Source organism: Homalodisca vitripennis, chromosome 4 (genome assembly GCF_021130785.1).
Source record: "Homalodisca vitripennis isolate AUS2020 chromosome 4, UT_GWSS_2.1, whole genome shotgun sequence".
NCBI lineage: Eukaryota > Metazoa > Arthropoda > Insecta > Hemiptera > Cicadellidae > Homalodisca > Homalodisca vitripennis.
In genome coordinates this window covers 103,908,041-103,924,089 of record NC_060210.1, presented here as the reverse complement: position 1 = coordinate 103,924,089, position 16,049 = coordinate 103,908,041, and the positions used below count along the sequence as shown (strand labels likewise).

The window sequence follows — 16,049 nt, the reverse complement described above, 5'->3', positions numbered from 1 at the left end:
ATTTAAATTATTTTCTTGTTTAAAAAACACATTATTATTATTATTTCGATCAATTTCTTCCACAGGAAAATTTTCACAATAATCACAGGTTCACATTTTAATTAGTAACATAAGAAAAGGCAATTTTATTGAAATTAAAATAACATATAAACGTTAAATGTATAAAAATTATATACAACTTGTTATAAGAAAAGTTATTTGGTACCCAGTTTATACAAAAAAAATTATATTTGTACACATAAATAAAGAAATTGATAAAAATGTCTAGAATAAAAGTGAATTACGATTTGCACTTTTTGCTAAGTTCCTGGTATCTTATCGTCTAACTCAGTGCCCTTTTCCTGGCGTCGGACAAAACCTGGAATTTTTGTGCTTCCAATTCTTTTTTTTTCTATTGCAGCTTACTTCCTCTCATTCTCAGAATTAATTTTGGTCTTTCATTTCTTCTCGTTGTTTTGCCAAGTGCTCCGAGTAGTGGGCGTGGGAATTTTTGGCAGCATGAACTAATTCATTAGTGATTTCCATTGCCTCCAATCCTCCTGCTGCTGATACGCCGTCACAAACTTTTCTCAACGCGACTAAACTCTCCTCCTTCAAGTTTTTCAACTATACACTGTTTTGTTGACAGAGAAGCCTCTTTCAACAGAAGAATTTCCGTGAGAAAGTGTCAGAATGAGTTGAATGAAAAGCTTTAAATCTTTATATCAATTCTCACAATAAGAAAATAAGATTGGAGTGCCGAGCTGGGGAAACAAATCTTTCATGTTGAGACATGAAACCAGCTGTTGTCCGAGGATGGGGGAGTGGAGTACACGATATACCCCTCCCTTCCACTCTCATTGACAGTAGACAACAAAGGTTATTTTTTAACATAACATCGCTGCACCACATTTACAATAAATGAACCTTGTACGATTATATTTTTCATCTGCATGAAATGATTTAATAGCGTTAACGTAGTCGTTATGGAACCCGACAAAATTAATACTTGGACGACTTCCTCGATTTGTAGTTTTGTAGTAATAAAGCTTAACACTACAAAGTTACTTGACGTTTGTTGTTTCCTGGTTAGAAAAAATGCAATGGTTTTTTTTTCTAACGTTTTTATAACATGACGTTTCATTTGTAATATTTTTACTAATACATTATACAATTTAAACTACACATTCACCATAAAGATTTAAAAACCGTGTACACTCGTAATATCCATGCAGCTTAGGAATCATAAAAAATATTATGATAAGGAAAACGCATATCACTACCGTTTAATATCTAAAGAGATGAAAAAATAAAATTGTTTTCTCAAACGACCTTACTGGTAAATTAAAACAGTTATATAGGCCTATAAAGTTATGGTCTCGCTGCGTTAATTGATATGTGTCGTGTAGGGTTCTGCTCCGTCACATTATTATACTATTTATTTACGCAAGACCCTAAATTAATTCAATTTATTGTCCACCATAAATTAAATTTTTTTTATAATTATTACATTGTGTTAACAGTCATTACACACAACGATATAGATATCGTACTGAATAGCATTTTTCTCATTAATATTTAAATAAAATAAGGGATTTAATAGAATGAAATTAAGTTAAAATGTTATTTAAATTCCTTACATTAGATTAAGGATTTGTATACTTTTTTTATTTTATGAAAACAATAATAGACTATATCTGATACAATAAAACTCCAATACGAAAAGTGTTTTACAATAAACGACAATCTATCAAGTAATTAAATTGTGTTATTAATCTCGCGTTCAAATCAGAGAATGCCTTGTTTAACAGCCGCGTAGCGTAGCCAAGGCCCTGGAACCTGGCGACAGACAAAGACAGGCCTCACGTGATTTGAGCCGGAAGCGTCATCTCCCACCGGCCCTTCCTTTTCATCATTTGTTTATAAACCATATTATCAGTACAAATCGCTCAGATAGCAGCACCTGTCAAACTTCGTGGTCCTATCCCCTACATTGCGTGCTACTTTTTACTTTGCAATAGCGAAGGTCAACTTTCCCATATGATCGTCTGACGACGACCCGTGTTGATTTTATTTATTCAAAAGTTGTAGAGATTTTCACGGTATGTAAACAAAATTCACGCTTATTTAAGGTTTTTTTCACGGTGAACGAAATTCACGGCTTATTCCCCCCATGGTTTCACGGTTTTCATTTTCACGGTCGGGTGGGGACCCTGATATACCAAAAATGCGCTCATTCGTCAAAGCTTGGATCATCTGGATTAGCCATTATAACAAAAAATTATACTAAATGTTAGTAAAAACAAACTAAAACACTATAAGAATAACAACGGACTGATTCAAAACACTTTGTTTAACAATATAACCAACACACACGTAGTTAAACAGCTGAATGAAACGAACGCGTCTGTAGGCGTATGCCGCGTCACAGGCCATACAAAAAATGGCGGCGATTGCTTTCAACCCGAGTAGATAACGTTACAAAGTCCACCAACAGTGACAAAGCGTTTTGTCTAGTCCCGACAGTCGAAAGGAACATCGACCTGCTCTCTTACGGAAGTTTTAACAACTAATTCTTCGCCATTTCAAAAGTAAAGCTTTAGCGTTTGTAGACGTTATCCGCGTTTAAAGCATCGGCAGTTCCGCGTCTATAGGCGTTAGCCGCGTTGGAAGGGTTAAAACATTTCAAACCACACCTAGTTATGATAACAAAAACATTAAATCACAAACATAATTTATTTCGTACAAAAAATATTTGTATACCTGTAAAAATTGTATTGTGAATCAAAATTAGTCGCTGAAATCTGCACATATACACAGCTGACATGTGACAATGCCCAAACATAAACATAAAATAGCTGCAAAATATAATTTACAAAAGTAAATAATTAGGTTACCTATCTACGATTTTTCTTATACAACAAAATCAGTAATCTGCATACTACCGGTGATCAGCGGTTGTCCGCAAATAGATGCAGCAGACTCACGGCAATGCACAAAAATAAATACAAGAGATACTAATTGCAAACAAAATATTATTAACGATATGATAATTTGTTAATTAGGCTATGTATTTACAGGTTTTTCAAATATAAAGTACGATACAACACGTTTTTGCAAAAGGTAATTTGCATAATGCCGTCCGCAAATAAACGCAGCACTGCACGAACGTAAATATAGTAAATACTATTTACAAATGTAGATTAACAATTAGTTTATGTAATTACTTTTTAAAAACTTAAAGTACAGCAAAAATATATTTAGCGATCAGTAATTTGTGTGCTGTCGATGAGCCAATAATTAATCATACAGTGGATCTCCACAGATGTTAATGTCAAATCCCGATGATCAATCTTGAATCCGAATGTTTGTTGAAGATTCGATGGGTTCGAGATTCGGCTTCGACCAATCACAAGCATGGACCACTCTGCTGATGTGTGTACAAAAGGCTGTGTACCTTCACAGATTGCAACACATATATGTTCAAAAATTATTATATTTAATTTTGTTATTGATAATGTACGGTTTTAAAGTATAGTAGAGTTTCGAACATTTGCCATTGTTATCCTATTTTGTTACATTTTCTTACATACAACAATTGCAAATGTCCAAAATCCTATTAACTTAACTACATCAGAAAAAATTAGTGCCTGTAGGAAATTACTGATAACACAAACTCAAAGATAATCTTACATTAGATTATTTTTCTGCATCCATTATGAAAAATAGTCCAAGAACCGGTTTAGTTTAAGTTCAGGTGTTTGTGTTCCGCATCTAATGAGTCCATTGAACAATATATTATGATTATAATATTAGTTCCTAGCACAGATAAACAATTTTTTGTATATAAACAAGCAAAAGCATTTTATGTTACAAATTGTGAAAAGATTTTTAAATATATTATTCTTACTAGTTCTACCTCACTATGTTAAAGTTTAATCATTTGGGGGTCGGATACGGATATATTCGGTGATGATCAAATAAAATAATTAAATTTATTGGATAAGTCAATGAAATATGGGGAGAAAAATACTATAAGCAATGGATTTATGATATGGAAAGAAATGAACAATGTCTGAACCATTATCTCTACTGTTTCAACACTGCACATCTGCAATTTTAACTTGAGAGAGAGAATTGATACATGCCTGATACCTGTGTCCACTCCAATATCCGCCGCCTGGCCACACAGAACACTCGAGCAGCAGCCATGACAGAGTGAGTCTGGGCATGGAACACAGCTATCCGTTTAAAAACATCAGGGTACGCAATGTAGCGTTTCTTAATAGAAGTATCTTCTGTACCATTCAATCTGAACAACCCAAAGGCAATATTATAAATCTGAAACGTACCCTCTTCATTCTCATTATAATCTAATATATTCTCCTAGAAAATAATTTATCATAAATGTAACTAATATTACTCAAATTAATTTTTGACCTGAAATATGTGTATTGCAGACTGTTTACTGACAGAACTTTGCCAGTGATCTTGTAGAGGAATAAAAGTATAAGAATAATCACGAGAATACTGTTAAAATTTCAATTATATATATACAGGGTGGAAAAAAAAAGTATGGAAACGCTCTCACTAATTTTGTATGGCTTCACTTATACAAATTAAATTTTGTACATCACCACTTGTATTAAGAACCTAGTTTTTTGAGACCAGTGGGGGACATTTGATCTTTTCAGGGGGACGGCCCGTGAGGAGTCGGACAAAAAATCTTAAATGTAAGCATAGGCCGAGTTTGGTATCAAATTAAAGGTCTAGTAAAGAGAAACTCATTACCGCAAACCGCACTTAAAAAGGTTGACCCTATCCAGAGTACGGGCCGTAATGAATTTCATGACAAAGAAATTTAGTAATTTTGTCTTGTGAAGTAACTAATTTACTTTCAGTAGTATGTTTTATGTCGCTTATGTAAAATTTGAAAAACAATTTCCAACAAAAAATTATTATTTTTACCTCTACATTTGTTGGATAACAGTAAATAGGGGTTTTCCTGTCTTGTCTTCAAGAAACTGAGAGTATTCAATAATACCACCGTAACTCCTTATCAACATGAGGTCAAGGTCCAGTCCCTCCAGCCCTTTTATATCAGGCAAACATAAACTGGTTTAGGCAATACAAACAGTACTGTCACAGCAAAAAACTCCACAGTTTTGTATTTTTAATATCAGCTTGGTTTTTAGTCTACGTTATAATTTCGTCCACGTAAGATAAGTTAAAAGTCTTCACTAGAAGGTACTGCGATAGTTATAAATTTTTTTTACTTAAGTGTTTACATTTTATTCTACTAGTTTTAAAAGCAATGTCACTTAGTGTGAGTTTGAGAGAATCACGCTGCTTATGATGCGTGGGGTATGGATATCTAGTTCGTCCCTATGAAGAAACAGCGCATTTGTTTAATGACACTTTTCTTGATAGACCCCCAATTAGTAAGTCAACAGTGTTTAAGACAGTAAAAAGATTTGAAGAAACTAGAACAGTCAAAGATCGCGAAAGAAGGCCTAAATCGGCAACAAATAAACAAAAATCTTTGGATGTACTCCAAACATTTGTTGAAAATCCCAGCACCTCGGCCAGAGTGGCTGCAGAAGATCTTGATATGAGCCATACCTCAGTGTTGAATGTTTTACACAAAAACAAGTATCACCCTTTTAAAGTAACCCTAACCCAAGAACTTGCAGAGTATGATTGATTTTGATCGAAGGACTGAATTTTGCGAAATAATGATGAGAAAGTGTGACGAAATTCAAATTTTTTAAGTTCGATATTGTTTTCAGATGAAGCTACATTCTTTGTTAATGGACAAGTTAATAGGCATAATTGCCGTTACTGGGCCGACCATAATCCACACTGGACGATAGAAGGCCACACACAAAGGCCTCAGAAAGTGAATATGTGGCCCTGGAATAATAAACAATAACATTGTAGGACCGTTTGTGATAGCTGGAAATCTAACAGGCGAAATTTTTATTTCAATATGTTGACAAATAACATTTTGCCAGCAGTGCGTGCTCTTCTTGGGGCAAATTTTAATGCAGTATGGTTTCAGCAAGATGGAGCACCGCCCCATTACTATTTGCGGGTGCGCAATCTGTTAGATGAAGTGTTTCCTAACCGTTGGATTGGTCGCAGGGGTACCGTTGAGTGGCCGGCTAGGTCACCGGATCTTAATCCACTAGATTTCTTTTTGTGGGGCTTCTTAAAAGATAATGTGTATAAAACTAAACCAGCCAACATTGAGGAGCTGACAAATCGTTTATTAGAAGAAGCAAAAGAATTACACCCGAGATGCTTCAAAATGTGACTGCAGTAGGTTTTTATAATAGACTAGCTCATTGCCAACAAGTGTTCGGAGAGCAGTTTGAGCACCTCATTTAAAAGGTATGGTTATTTTTTTTTTAATACATAGATAATTTTTAATTTAATTCTTTTGGATAATTGTGTTCCATAAAGTGTCATTTTCAGTCAGAACAGTTTACTTGAGACTGTGAAATTGCAGAGAAATAATAATTAATCAAACGTTACTTATGAAATTCAAACAGCCCGTACTCTGGATAGGGTCAACCTTTTTAAGTGCGGTTTGCGGTAATGAGTTTCTCTTTACTAGACCTTTAATTTAATACCAAACTCGGCCCTATGCTTACATTTAAGATTTTCGTCCGACTCCTCACGGGCCGTCCCCCTGAAAAGATAAAATGTCCCCACTGGTCTCAAAAAACTAGGTTCTTAATACAAGTGGTGATGTACAAAATTTAATTTGTATAAGTTAAGCCATACAAAATTAGTGAAAGCGTTTCCATACTTTTTTTCCACCCTGTATATATATATATATATATATATACATATATACACAAACACGCACAATATATTTACTACAAACAAAATTCTTAACCATTTGGTTGTTATACATGGTCATCCAAAAGTCAGTGACCATCCCTGTAATTTCTAGACAGTTTGACCAATAAAAATAAAAATGTGGGTACCTTGTAGATTAATGAAACTTACTTTTTAGCAACTTGGAAACATGTTTGTATTCTTGAAAACAATTTCAAATTCAAGCTTCTTGACTTGAAAAATCCCCAGATACAAATTTTCATTCAAATTCACCAAAAAAGTACAGGGGAACGAAGGATATCATTTTTTCCCCTTGTCTGATGCCGCCATCTTAGAAATGAGTGGTTAATTTATAAAACTGATACCAGGTACATGTTTCTTGACCTAAAAAAAACTCCACACAAACCAAGTTTTGTGCAAATCCGTTTGTAAGTATCTGAAAACCCAGATTTACGCCTTTTAGCACCAACCATCTTGGAAGGATGATAGATATCAACTTCTGGTTTGCGAGAAAATATTTCTTTTTTATTCCCTATTCAACAATGTGTGACATGTGTAAGGTAGCCATCTGGAAATTGTTAGTTGGGGTGCCACACCCTACCATTTTTTATACGCCACAAAGTAGGTCTCATTACCTACACAGATCTCCAATTTTTCTTTCTATTGGTCAAACCAACAACATTTACTGTTATTACTTGCTAATATCTGACATTATTGACCATTATTGTAAAAGATTGTTACAACTCAATTAAATGCTTAGTTTTATTAAGATGTAAGATATGAAAAACAAAGATACTCTTTTAGATTAAAAACTCTGAAACATATAAATTTAATATGTGAATGTTAGACAAATAAGTTTTTCAAAAGGTGTAATTTTAATAGTTTGAAATTGTTATCTTTAACTACGAAATAAACATAAGGGTGGCCCTATTGTTTTATTGAATAACCTATTTATCATAATATTATTATATTTGTGTAATTTTCTCCAAGGAATTCTGACAGTGTTTTATTTCCGCATTATATATACTTTAGATTTAAGTTACTAAAACAATAACGTTAACAATTAAATTTTGTTTCTTTCATAAATCATTCAAGCATACCAAAATAAGTAACTTTTTATAAATATGTTAACATTTTTAATTTTTATTTGTGTGATTTAAAAAAACTTTGCAAATACATTATCAATAATTAATTGTCACATGTTGCTATTCTAAAGAATTCCAAGTTTTACTAAAAGAAGATTTTTCCCGTCGTCTATATTACTATAAATGATTTTTGTATATCTAGTAGTTTACTGTAAACAAATATAGAAAAACATTAAAAAAAGAAACATTACACTAGATCAGTTACCTGTGTGCATACATCCGAAGCCATTGACACTTGGTATTGTTTTCATTCTGTTGCAACCATTCCGTAGTTTTCTGCCTGATACGTTCATTTGTTAGATTAAACTTTGAATCTTCCAGCCATTTTAAAAATTCGTGGTCATCACTTATTAACATATTCTAAAAAATATTTTGCTTTTACTTTGTACATAACATTTGTTGGAGAACACATTACCAGATGTTAAAAACACTAAATTTTAGGATATGCTACACAATTAGGTTTATGATTCACATAGTGGTGTTATTTGTTAGACTGACTTTTCTAAAACAACTTATCTTGCACTTAAAATCAGCAGTCACAATGATAGGAGTGATACCAAGTAAATTTGACTAATTTAAAATACTATTAAGATGGATTTTGGAACAATATTTTATCACAGCCATTTGCTTACTGATATATACATCTTTAAAATGCATTTATTTGAATACAACTTTTTTTACTTTTTAAGGTAACATTTTAAAAAGTGTAAACTGTGTTATACGGAACATTAATATGTTTTACAACTGAGTTCAGATTTATACACAGATTAATGTGGTTGAAAATTTGCATAATTTATGGTAATATGATAAGATATGATGTTAAAACTAACAAATCCAGTTTGTCCCTGATATACTATAAGTCAAACACAATATGTAACTGTTGTATGTATTACAGTATTAAGTGTAGGCGTATTATTTTGAAATACAAAATATGGATGATATGATATGTTTGTACGAGGGCTGTTCAGAAAGTAACCTCCGGTCGATTGAAAAAAATACACCAAGTTAAGTAAAAATATTTTAATATATACATCTTACAACTACATCTTTGCACTATTTTTCGACATAGTCTCCATCACGATTGAGGCACTTATCGTATCTCTTCACAAGCTTTGAAATTCCTTCTGCATAAAAATCACCCGCCTGTGCCTTGAGCCAGCCTGTGACCGCATCTTTGAGCTCTTCGTCGTCATCAAACCGCTGGGACCCGAGCCATTTCTTCATATGCATGAAGAGGTGATAGTCGCTTGGCGCCAGATCTGGGCTGTAAGGTGGATGGTTGAAAACGTCCCACTTGAAGGACTTAAGAAGGGCTGTTGTTCTGCAAGCAGAGTGAGGACGGGCGTTATCGTGCAAAAAAACGATACCGGAAGTCAGCATACCACGGCGTTTGTTCTGTATAGCCCGTCGTAATGTTTTTAGTGTTTCACAGTACACGTCTTGATTAATGGTCGTCCCACGTTCCATGAATTCAACCAACAACACCCCTTTGGCATCCCAAAACACCGTTGCCATCAGTTTTTCTGGCAGAAAAATCTTGCCGGGCTTTTTTTGGTTTGGTAGGCGAATCTGAATGTGCCCACATCTTTGATTGTTCTTTTGTCTCAGGGTTTACGTACTTAATCCAGGTTTCGTCACCGGTCACGATTCTGTTTAACAATGGTTCTCCTTCGTCCGCATAACGTGACAGAAAGTCTAATGCAGAGGCCATTCTTTGAGTTTTGTGGTGGTCGGTAAGAATTTTGGGCACCCATCGTGCACATAACTTACGGTAACCCAATCTTGCTGTCACTATCTCGTACAAAAGAGTCTTAGAAATCTGTGGAAAATCAGTAGACAACTCCGCCATTGTGAAACGTCGATTTTCACGAACTTTTGCATCAACTGTCTGAACGAGTTCGTCAGTCACCAAGGATGGTCTACCACTCCTCTCTTCATCATGAACGTTTTCTCGTCCACTTTTAAATAAACGTACCCATTCACGGACAACTCCTTCACTCATAACTTGTGGTCCGTACACGGCACAAAGCTCACGATGAATAGCTGCTGCAGAGTATCCTTTGGCTGTAAAAAACCGTATAACAGCACGCACTTCACATTTGGCGGTATTTTCTATTGCAGCACACATTTCAAACTGCCACAAAAACTAAACTAGCGCAGGTACGATGTTCACTCGACTACAGCTTGATGCCGACTGACCTGCTTAGTGCGTGAATGCACAGATGGCGCGCTACTCCCCTCCACTACCCGCACTGTGACCAACCGGAGGTTACTTTCTGAACAGCCCTCGTATATGTGGATACATGCACATATGTATGTAAGTGAGAACTGGGATTCAATTCAGTATAGAACTTTTACTTATAGAAATTTCTAAAAATTTCAATATAATATCCTTAGGAAAAAGTTACAAAAGTCCAATATGGATATGGTGACATTGAAGATTAACGAATTGATGGGAACCAAGAAACAAAACCAAGTTAAAAATTACTGTGGTGATTAAGGTAAAGTATGACGAACGTATTATTAGAAAATCAGAATGGTGTTTATTTTTATTTGAGTTGCGGTATTTTATTAAGAAAGATAAAAAACAGGAAAGAGAAGGTCAACATCCAATATTGAATAATTATTATTTTATACAAAGATATATTTGTATGGGCAGTATCACCAGTTTATCTTGGTATTTGCCCTACAAGAACACAATGGTAATCCTTGGACCATTTTGCTCTTTTAATTTTGGTCTAACAATTTTTCAGAATGTCTTATTTTAAAAGTATAATTAATATGTGTCCAAAGTACTCTTATTTTTTTCCAATATTATTGCTAGTTTTTAAACCCTTAACTGACAGCAAACAGATATATGCATGTCATTGGAATTGTGCTAACTGCAGCATACAGATATATCCATATTGTCTTATATTAGTTTATTGTGTACATTAACATTCACAAAGGTGCAGCGAATGTATAGGAATGCGTAAATGTAATGATTTATATATGTTGAGAAGCAAACTGGAATGTGTATTGTGCCAAAAACAAATCTAATTGTATTCAGGCAAATTTTTCTTTAGAGCTTTATGGGTTAGTTGTTACTTCAAAATTGTTTACACAGGAACGATCAATTATGAGAAAGTTATAAAAATTGAACACCGAAATTTGGATGCATACCTTTTAAATGGGACATTTTGCAAAACTATAGTCCAGTGGTGGATACAAGGAGAATCCATGGGGGTTCCCTCCAAGATGAAAATATGTTTTTGTAAAAGTAGTTAATGTTTTTCGTGTTGTACCCATCAAAACTAACTTAACTTTATAAAATAAACTTTGAGTATGAGTAAATCTTTTTCTAAACATTTTACTTTTTTTTGTATTTTCTTGTTACAGTAAGTATTAAAACCAAGGTGATCCCTCCCGAAAATCAATACTGGATGCCCTTGCTATGACCAAAAATAAAGTAGAAAAATGTTGAGGTCTAACATTGTTTTTATGGAGCAAAACACGTAGTCATTACAGTACAACCTGTTCTTAATAAAATTGAGTATAAAATTGTTTTTAGATACAGGTTTGGTGAAAACAGTACTAAATATGTTCCTACAAATATGTACCTAGATTTTAAACTCAAGATTCGAACATAATCAACCCTTCCCACTATAGTTACGTTACGTGTAGTTTTATAGTTGTCCTCAGTACATAAATTACGAGGGCTATCCAGAAAGTAGATTACGTTTCGCTTTGTAGCCGCTAGAGATGGGACAATCACAGCGATTTAATATCAGAGCGTTTCTCTGTTCAGTGGCTATCCAGCCGTGCTAGTAAGAGGTTATTGTCGCTCACTGTTGTTTTACAACAGTAGAATAAAAAGGTGTGACACAATTGAAAATTCCATGAGCTGTGAAGTGCAGTCGGTAATACAGTTTTTGTTGGCTAAGCACAATAAACCATTTGAGATTTATCACCAACTCTGTGAAGTTTATGGGAACGATGTGATTACTGAAGGTTGTGTGCGTCAGTGGTGTATTAGGTTTTAAAATGGCCAAACTAATTTGCATGATACAAAGTGGACAGCTAAGCATGTAATTGTCTCTAAAGTTGATGAGAAGATTAAAGAAGATTGTTTATTCACAATAACAGAACTCTCATTTCATTTTCCTCAAATTTTAAGGAATTTGTTACACAAAATTGTTACGCAGAAGTTAGGTTACCTTAAATTCTGTGCAAGACAGAAACCCATAAAAATGTCTGCTTTATTGACATTTCTGGATACTTACGAAAAGATGGTGACTTGCTGTTCGATTTAATCATAATAAAAGTTGAGACTTGAGTAAAAAATGTGAATTATGAAATCAAAGAACAGCCTATGGAGTGGGGTGATACATATTCCTCCAATAACCAAGGAAATGCATGTAAACATTGTTGTTATAGAAGATTATTGTAGCTGTTTTTAGGGACAGAAAAGAAGTTCTTCTTGTTGATTTCTTAGAACGTGGCACAACCATAAATTATGTGAGGTATTGTGAAACCTTTCATAAGTTAAGAAGAGCAATACAAAAGTAGCGCACAGGAAAATTAAGTTAGAAAGTTTTGATTTTACACGACAACGCCCAACCACACGTACCAAGTCCTGGGTGTTAAGTGAGAGGTTTCCACATCCACCTTACAGTCCAGACCTTGCATTCAGTGACTACCGTTTACAGCAATGAAGATCTGGCTTACGATGCAGAGCTTTGATGATGACATAGAACTGCAGGAGAGTGTGACTACCTGGTTGAAGTCTCAGGCGGCAAACATAACGCTGGAATTTCAATACTAAAAGTTCACTGCTATGATAAGTGCCTAAATTTGTATGCTGGCTATTTGAAAAATAGTATTTTAGTGTTACTTTAATATGTATATAATACAATTGTTTTCTTGTACTTTGTTTCTGTTTATATCAAAACGTAATCTGCTTTATGGACAGCACTTGTACTATAATAATTTGAGTAATCTATCATTAATAACTCTTCTAAACATAACAAACATGTTCTATGAAGAAATGTTATTCAAGTGTTAATGTGCTAATGGCAAAAAACTAATTCTAATTGCCTACTAATTTACAAAAATACCTTATTTAAATGCAAATTTGGTGAGTCCTCTCCAGACAACCTCTTGTGTTCAGCCAGCCATTCAGACACAGTACCTCGATTGACAGTATATTTGCTTGCAGCATCTTTTACATTGTGATTTAAAGCATAATTTACAACTTTGGTCTTAAACTGGACCAAGTATCGTTTACCCTTTGATAGTATAACACTCTGAGTCTTCGGTCCAATATCTTCATCAATCAATTTGTTATCATGTTTAATACTTTGTTTTTTGTTAAACAAAGAATTTTTAACCGTGCTTGAATTCTTTTTATCTAAAACACTACTTAACAGTGAATTTTCTTTAACAACTTTCTTATGTTTCTGGCAACTCTGCTGCATGGCTTGGGTACGGGGATGGAAGTCTTCACAGGAGTCACAAAACAGATCATGGTCTTCAAAGGTCAATCCACTCTGATCATACAGTGAAGATGTATCATAACACGCATCACTTTTTTTACCTGAGGAAGAGAGTGCAGTTCCATTATTAGATTGTGAGCTCCCCTCAATGAATGTCCACAAAAAATCTTGTCCTTTTTTATCAATTGTCAGTTCATCTATTTTTGCACTGTTTGAGTTGCTTGACAATCCTTTCACAGAGTTTTCGTTATTTTCATTAGATGTTGTCGTTTGAAACTGTGGCTCAACTACGTCTGATGTGCTCAAGACTTTTTCATGATGATGTACAATTGGCTTTTTATATATGGAATAACTGGTGTTGAGTATATCCTTCTTCGTTACATTGCAGTCACGTTTACCTATATCTCTAGTAGCAGAATTAACATGTAAAGAAGTGGAATGTGATGAAATTACATTATTTTTGTCCTTAGGGTTAATTCCCACAGAACTATTATCAGTATTCTGTTTTGGCGATTCTTGTCCCTTATTCTCAACAAAGGAAATGTTAATGTTACCAGTGGAAAAGTTTGATTTAGAGATAGACAATTCGGTTTTATTCTGAGCTAGGTTAGTATCTATATTTCTATCTGTTTTAATGAGTTCTTCTGAGTTTGCTAAGTCAAATATGTCACTATTATAAAATGATAGTTGACAGTTTCCTGTCTGAATTTTTAATTTCTTTGCAGAATTCACATTATCACCATCTTCTCCATCAGTAAGCAAAGGACCTTCTTGAACATCTATTTCTTTTTCCATGTGTAGCAATTCTTTGTCATTTGTATCAAAATTGCTTTCAGTCAGCACTTGGGATCTGTAAATATTCTGGCTCACATCTTCATCGGCACTTTTACCCTGAAAAAAAAAATTAAACATATATTTCATAAGGTATAACACAAAGATGAGCGAAATTTGATTAACCCGTATTGTTTTGGCGCAAATCAATTTATGGTCAGCGGCCGAACGAACAGCAATGGTGAGCCACATCGTATCGCTCGCTTCACTTCATATTTACGTTGAACTGGATTCCGGTTTATAAAAATATCTCCATCTATATTTGTAAAAACTAAATAATTAAATACAATATATTGTTTATGAACTATTGTAATAAATATCTCTAATAAATATCAATCAAGTTCAGACGATCATAAGTTTTCCATTTCGATTAGCTCATATTATGACACGCAAATTATACCATAAAATACGATACTAATTACTATTATAATAACAGCTGAGGAAAACAACCAATCAGAAGCGCTAAAAAGCAGAGAGTAAACTCATATGAATGGTTTTTCAACTTCGACATACAACTGCGATCTGTAGGATATTTATAAAACTTTTGAAAACTCTGAACGTAGATCGTTGTTAAACACTCTTAGTTGAAAAGTGAAGACGATCACCCAATCTATCAGAGATTAACAGAACTATTTGGAGGGAAACTTAAACGCAGACCGCTTTTGCGACCTGAGCTCGTCATCGTGCTGTTAGGCCCGGCCCCTGCGTGATGAGCACAGCTCGTCAGTGATCCGCAATCGGTTAATAAGAGATACTTTGTGGGTAACAACATAAAAGCATGTTTTTTTCAATCTGTAAATTTAAGAATTTTATAATTGTCAAATAAAGAAGTTTCATTAAATAATAATATGCAGAAGTATCCACTCTAATAAATTACTTAACTTAATGTTTTATGCCATGATGATAATAATAAGTTGCTAAGATGCAGAATATAGTAACTGTTATTATAGGTTTGAGATATTTCACTCTGTTGTTCTAGTCTTGTTGGCAATCCTGGAATCCTCTGTTTATATATTCCTGTAGTGTAAATTGCAATCTCTCAGAAGTGTATCAATCATCCAGCTACCGAAAACTGAATTATGTTTAGACATTTATTTACATTTTTATCATATCTGATACATGATTTATCATGAAACTAAAAAGATTAAACTACATCAAAATATTTAAATTACACATTACAATCGAAAAACAATAAATATAACAACCCAAACAACCATTTTAAAATATATAATAAATTATATTAAAGGCTATACATTTAATGATTTTTACTATTGATACTTTGTGTTATGTTAAACAATACAATACAAAATTAAATTAAAACATATAAAATACACACAGTAAATGAAACAGCAATTTATTATTATTTGTGACTATTCACTATCCAAGAGAGTGCTTCCAGAATTTTTTTAGCTCTTTGGTTTTTTTTCTCATTTTTTTGTTCTTCGCAAATTCTCTTCATGCATTCACTTTGTTCTTTCTTGTTTATCTGTCTATTTCTTTTTTGGTTATATTTTTTTCGAGTGTATGTGCTTTAATTACGTTTTCAAAATTTTGCCTACTTGTACATCATTTTCTAAGAGGTTGAACTGTCTGAGATCTTCTTCCACTTTGGTTATTCATTTTACCTTATTCTTACATTTATTACATCAACATGACATTTTTATTATTCCAATCAGTTCCTTGGAATAATCCTTTGTATTACACTTTAGAAAATAATACAGTACAATCCATATATTATAAATTTACGCACATCTTGTTTGCAATACATCTGCTA

At 33.6% G+C, this 16,049-nt stretch overlaps 1 protein-coding gene across 5 annotated transcripts in view; it reads right to left on the bottom strand.

Moving 5' to 3' along the window:
• LOC124359860 overlaps positions 1-16,049 on the bottom strand; it is a 46,535-nt gene that overhangs the window by 19,051 nt on the left and 11,435 nt on the right. For all 5 annotated transcript variants that reach the window (XM_046812958.1, XM_046812959.1, XM_046812957.1 and 2 more), the window contains exons 4-6: positions 13,067-14,335; positions 8,176-8,330; positions 4,128-4,291 (exon numbers count right to left, since the gene is read on the bottom strand). In XM_046812958.1, the coding sequence (XP_046668914.1) occupies positions 4,128-4,291; positions 8,176-8,330; positions 13,067-14,335 (1,588 nt within the window). The remainder of the gene's footprint in view (positions 1-4,127; positions 4,292-8,175; positions 8,331-13,066; positions 14,336-16,049) is intronic.